Raw genomic sequence first — 2,300 nt, 5'->3', positions numbered from 1 at the left:
CCACCCCCGTGTACGCGTGGGAGGCCGGCAGCCGGCGCAGGGCGTCGCCCACGGAGCGGAAGGGGGTCCGGAATTCCGGGTGCAGCACCGCGCCCTGGTGCTTGTGCAGCTGCTCCAGGAGGCTGCGGGCGGAATTCCGGGCTTTCGGCACAAGCGCGGACGGAACTGCCGGTTCCCAGCCCCGCAATTCCCCGTTCCTGCCGCTGACGCGGCCCCAAGTCCCAGCCCTTGGCGCCAGCTGGAGCCGCGCTCCCAACTCCCGGCGCTGACGCCGGCAGAATTCCCGATCTACAGCACCACCATGGGCAGAATTCCCGACTCCCAGCGCTGAAACGGGCAGAATTCCCAATCTACAGCACCACCGTGGGCAGAATTCCCGACTCCCAGCGCTGAAACGGGCAGAATTCCCAGCTTCTGGCAACAAATTCCCAATTCCCAGCAGCGAAGCGGACACAATTCTCAGTTTTCAGCACAAGCTGGGACAGAATTCCCCGCGAATGGCCCCACCCCGGCCGGAATTCCCGGCATTCCCAGTTCCTTACCAGGCCTCCTTACTGGGCTGCAGCGCCGGGGGCTTCTTCAGCGCCAGCTTCCCCTCCAGCTGCGGAGACATTCCCGGGATTTGGGGCAATTCCGGGGATTTGGGGAGTTCACAGGATTTGGGGAAAATTCCCAGGATTTGGGGGAAGGGATACGCAGGATTTGGGAGGGATTCCCAGGATTTTGGGAGGATTCCTCGGATTTGGGGGGAATTCCCAGATTTTGGAGGACTTCTGGGATTTTGGGGGTGGATTCCTGGGATTTTGGGAGTGGATTCCCAGGATTTGGGGACTGAATTCCCAGGATTTTGGGGCGGATTCCCAGGATTTGGGGACTCACCGTGGGCGGGGCCTGGGGGCCCTTCCCACCCCCCGGGGTCTGGGGGGGGCCCTTGATCCCGCCTGGCTTCACCTGTGGAAAAACGGGGAAAAATTGGGAATAACGGGGAAATTCCCATGGCTGGGAAAGGGGGAGATCCCAAAGGGGGAAAACCCGGGGAAAAAGGGGGGAAAAAGTGGGAAATTAAAAGCGAGGGAATTCAGAAAATTGGGAAAAGGAGCAGGAAAACGGCGGAATGGACAAGGAAAACTGGGAAAAACTGGGAAATAAAGTGGGAAAACCTGGAAGCCAAGGGAGAAAATGGGAAATGAAGTGGGAAAACTGGGAAAGGAAGGGGGAAAATTGGAAAAATAAGTGGAAAAGTGAAGAATTAAGGGGGGGGAAGTGGGAATTAAAGGGGGAAAACCTCAGGAATCAAGGCAGACGCAGGGAAAAGAAGGGGGAAACCCAAGGAACAGAAGGGGAAAATCCCTGGAAAAGGCGCTCACCTGGCCGGGCTGCTGGGGCGGGAGAGGAGCCCCCGACTTCCCGGGAGCCGGGGCCCCTTTCCCGGCGGGAATGGGGGTGGGAACGCTGGAGAAGGGCTTGGCCTCGGCCGGGGCGGCGGCACCTGCGGGAATGGGAGATGGGAATGGCACCGGGAAACCGGGAACGGGACTGGGAAACGGGGAATGGGAGACGGGAATGGCACCGGGAAACCGGGAATGGCACCGGGAAACCGGGAACGGGACTGGGAAACGGGGAATGGCACCGGGAAACTGGGAATGGGAGCCGGGAATGGCACCGGGAAACCGGGAACGGGACTGGGAAACCGGGAATGGCACCAGGAAACCGGGAATGGGAGACGGGAATGGCACTGGGAAACCGGGAATGGCACTGGGAAACCGGGAACGGGACTGGGAAACCGGGAATGGCACCGGAAACCGGGAATGGGAGACGGGAATGGCACCGGGAAACCGGGAATGGCACTGGGAAACCGGGAATGGGAGATGGGAATGACACCAGGAAACCGGGAATGGCACCAGGAAACCGGGAATGGCACCGGGAAACCGGGAATGGCACCGGGAAACCAGAAATGGCAGACAGGAATGGCACCGGGAAACCGGGAATGGGACCGGGAAACGGGGAATGGGACCGGGAAACTGGGAATGTGAGGAGGGTCCTGGTGTGGATCCTGGGGGATTCCCAAGAGCGGGGGCGGGCCGGCCCGGGAACCCCCCAATCCCAAATCCAGCGGGATTCAACACCTGAACCCCCTCGAAATCCCAAATCCAGTGGGATTCAGCAGCTGAATCCCTGGAAAATCCCGGATCCGGCGGGATCCAACACCTGAATCCGTTGGGATCCGAGCGCGGGCCGGGATTTGCAAAGGGAATTTTCCCTGGAAAACGGGATCCTTCCCACCGGCTCTCCTCGGGATT

General features: G+C 60.4%; 1 protein-coding gene across 1 annotated transcript in view; it reads right to left on the bottom strand.

Annotated features, from left to right (window-relative positions):
• GLTSCR1 (glioma tumor suppressor candidate region gene 1) overlaps positions 1-2,300 on the bottom strand; it is a 10,837-nt gene that overhangs the window by 996 nt on the left and 7,541 nt on the right. The window contains exons 5-8 of the mRNA XM_017729558.1: positions 1,368-2,175; positions 880-951; positions 543-601; positions 5-122 (exon numbers count right to left, since the gene is read on the bottom strand). Of these exons, the coding sequence (XP_017585047.1) occupies positions 5-122; positions 543-601; positions 880-951; positions 1,368-2,175 (1,057 nt within the window). The remainder of the gene's footprint in view (positions 1-4; positions 123-542; positions 602-879; positions 952-1,367; positions 2,176-2,300) is intronic.

The sequence above is a fragment of the Corvus brachyrhynchos genome, unplaced genomic scaffold (genome assembly GCF_000691975.1).
Source record: "Corvus brachyrhynchos isolate BGI_N302 unplaced genomic scaffold, ASM69197v1 scaffold543, whole genome shotgun sequence".
Lineage (NCBI taxonomy): Eukaryota > Metazoa > Chordata > Aves > Passeriformes > Corvidae > Corvus > Corvus brachyrhynchos.
This window is presented reverse-complemented; position numbering and strand designations above follow the sequence as displayed.